Below are 2,942 nucleotides of genomic sequence, written 5' to 3'. Positions count from 1 at the left end.
TTTAGTTATGGTATTTCTGCTATTTTTGATTTTTTAAATTTGGTGGGACAGCCGACAGGTCTTCAGAAACTTTAAGGAAGCAACGCCACTGCTCATCAGTCATCACATTATATAATTATTGGGCACTTCCGTGAGAATGTTCTCACAAGAAAGTCTCAGTAACACTGAAGGTTTATTAAGGAGCTGGCTTCTATATTATGAAAACAACATTTATCTTATAGCCAACCCCTAATTACTCCGGGCAATGTCAGGTAGTATTATAAATATTATAATCATAAAATATAAGGGAGGGATGAAGAAAATATCAAAGGTTGTGTCATTATAAATAAGAAACGTTGTGTAAGACAGCGTGGAATATTTTATCTAATGATTCGAAAATAGTGTAATCTCATTGATTATAAAATTCTGGATGATTTTTATTCAGTAATGAATATTACAAGTCAAGATGATTTTTTATTTTCTAAAGCTGCTATACAGCACTGACAATATTCATGGCTCAATAAAAATCTTCATGAAGTATATAATTAAGATGTATGTTGCTATAACATAAATTTAAAAGGATATAAAAATCATTTTGAAAAAGATAAACTTACAATTATTAAAAAGTCCATACGTCTAAAAGAGATCATTACACTTTAGCATATAGTTTAATATTGAATAGAAACTCAAAAATCTAAAATTTTAGTTTTCTTTTACCTCCATATCTGGAGTTAAAGGATCCTAAAGTTCAAGCCTCGAGGCCAGCGCCCATGTTTTTAAACAGCTATTTCTCTTGTATTTTTGATGATATCGATCTAATTCAAACGTGATTAGATAGATATTTACACATTAATTGTTTTATATTTTATACTTTTACCCAATACAATGTCTTTTTGACCATAAGGTCACGAAGTCAAATATTTTACCTTAAAAATTTCAAACACGTATACTTTAATTTTTCTAAATTTTTCATGAAATGGCTGTCAACATATATTAATTAATTTCAAAAAGTTTTGGGGCTGCTTTCAAATTTGGGTCAACGCTATAAGCAAAATACTAAGAATGGGATGTACAAAACTTCACAAAATTCACATTACCACTTGCAATAAGATAATATTAAGTGCTAATGTGTGGTAGTTCCTGAACAGTGTGTATTGAGACAAGTTCAAGAGTACCACACCATTTCTGACAACCATACATTATTTGCAATAGCTTCTAATAATAAATACTTGGTTGAATTGAAATGGGTATGTTAAGAAATTTTTGTTGAGTCAATTTTATCGCTGTTCTAAAATTGTAAGCACGCTTATTGCTTATTATTCAAAACAATGAGCGCGCTCCCCGCTCTCCGACCAAAATTTAATTTTTGAGTGGCGCTCAATTTGTTCTTCGAATCCCCTAAGAAAAATCTTGAGAGTTTGTTTGAATTGTTGATATAAAACGCACAATAAAAAGGCCTAAACAAATTTTCCATTTGGTATTATTCCTAGTGAAAAAATCTTCAACGAGTTACGAGTTGATTATTTTAATTATTTTTATTAAAGTATGTTATTCATATATACCAGGCATCCATAACTAGTTAATACCAAGAAGCTACCGTTTAAATAGACTTTAAAGACGTACGTGTAACCCAACGAATGAAGGAGGAACTATTCATGTTTACCCTGCTGAAGAACAGACTCTATGTACCTCAAACTGATATAATTTAACAACAGGAGAAAATATTGTCTAATAATCTCCCCAAGTGATATAAATAAACAAAATCTTACATTGTATTAATAATAATTCAATATATAATGAATTAATCAGTAATGAAAATGTGTTTTTGTCTTCCCTATAATAAGTTATTCCTATTAGATAACGAAAGCGAGACGATCATCTACTTAACTTACTCTTGTGTCGTCACAAAATACTTCTTTTAACCTATGAAATATGACCCTTTATAATTAAAGACATAAAAACTGCATCAGTTACGCTCAAGAATAAACTCAAATTATGGATAGAATTAGTGGCCCTTAAAAGGACCGGTCAGGTACTGAAATCTATTTATGAAGATTTTTCTGGTCTTCTTTGGTAAGAGGACGGCTTGGATGTTGGGGAGGACACCACCTTGAGCAATGGTTACACCAGCCAGCAACTTGTTCAACTCCTCATCGTTACGAATGGCCAATTGGAGATGACGTGGGATAATACGAGTCTTCTTATTGTCACGCGCAGCATTGCCTGCCAACTCGAGAACCTCAGCAGCGAGGTATTCCATGACAGCAGCCAAGTAGACGGGAGCACCAGCGCCAACACGCTCAGCATAGTTTCCCTTTCTCAAGAGACGATGAATACGACCCACAGGAAATTGAAGTCCAGCACGGCTGGAACGGGACTTTGCCTTTCCCTTCACTTTACTCCTCCTTTTACCACGACCAGACATGATAAATTAAAGTAGCTTGTAGAATTGAACTGATCCTGATTATAGGGGCTGCGAAAGAATTTATACTCAAAACTGGATTGAGAGCGTGTAAAGAAAGGAAAAGGCAGGAAAATTTCTTCTCCCTTTGAATATCAAACTGTGGCGTATACATGAAGGCGAGCGTTTTCATGTATTCCTCTAAATATACAAAATAAATTAATAATTATAAATTCTTTAAATTTTCAAAGGAATGTTCAATTCGACACTAATGTTTTTTATTGTCAGGAGTTTTAGTCATATAGATCTTCCAAATAATTAAAATCTAAATTATTAGTAAAGGATATTACGTGCATATATATTTTGTGAATAGCCGGTCTTGTTAGAAGTTATTAAGTGTTAGTGCTTTCTTTAATAATAATTCTTGTTTTCTTTCTTAATATTACACATCCTTAATTTTCATTTTTTAATATGGGTTAATATTAGTTACACACTCTCTTTCCTTGATTGTTATTTTATAGATGGAGGCTGACTTTAAGACAGAGCATCCAGAAAAACTTAT

At 32.4% G+C, this 2,942-nt stretch overlaps 1 protein-coding gene across 1 annotated transcript; it reads right to left on the bottom strand.

The window, feature by feature from the left end:
- Window positions 1-2,088: 2,088 nt before the first annotated feature.
- On the bottom strand, window positions 2,089-2,404 carry LOC121131268 (histone H2A-like; the record flags this gene model as incomplete). The annotated part of the gene is made up of 1 exon (XM_040726767.2): window positions 2,089-2,404. A coding segment is annotated over exon 1 (316 nt), but the record flags the coding sequence as incomplete, so codon positions are not given.
- Between the last annotated feature and the right edge of the window lie 538 nt (window positions 2,405-2,942).

This window comes from Lepeophtheirus salmonis, unplaced genomic scaffold, assembly GCF_016086655.4.
Source record: "Lepeophtheirus salmonis unplaced genomic scaffold, UVic_Lsal_1.4 unplaced_contig_3756_pilon, whole genome shotgun sequence".
Classification (NCBI taxonomy): Eukaryota; Metazoa; Arthropoda; class Copepoda; order Siphonostomatoida; family Caligidae; genus Lepeophtheirus; species Lepeophtheirus salmonis.
The sequence above is the reverse complement of the archived record's forward strand: the minus strand, read 5'-3'. Positions and strand labels throughout refer to the sequence as shown.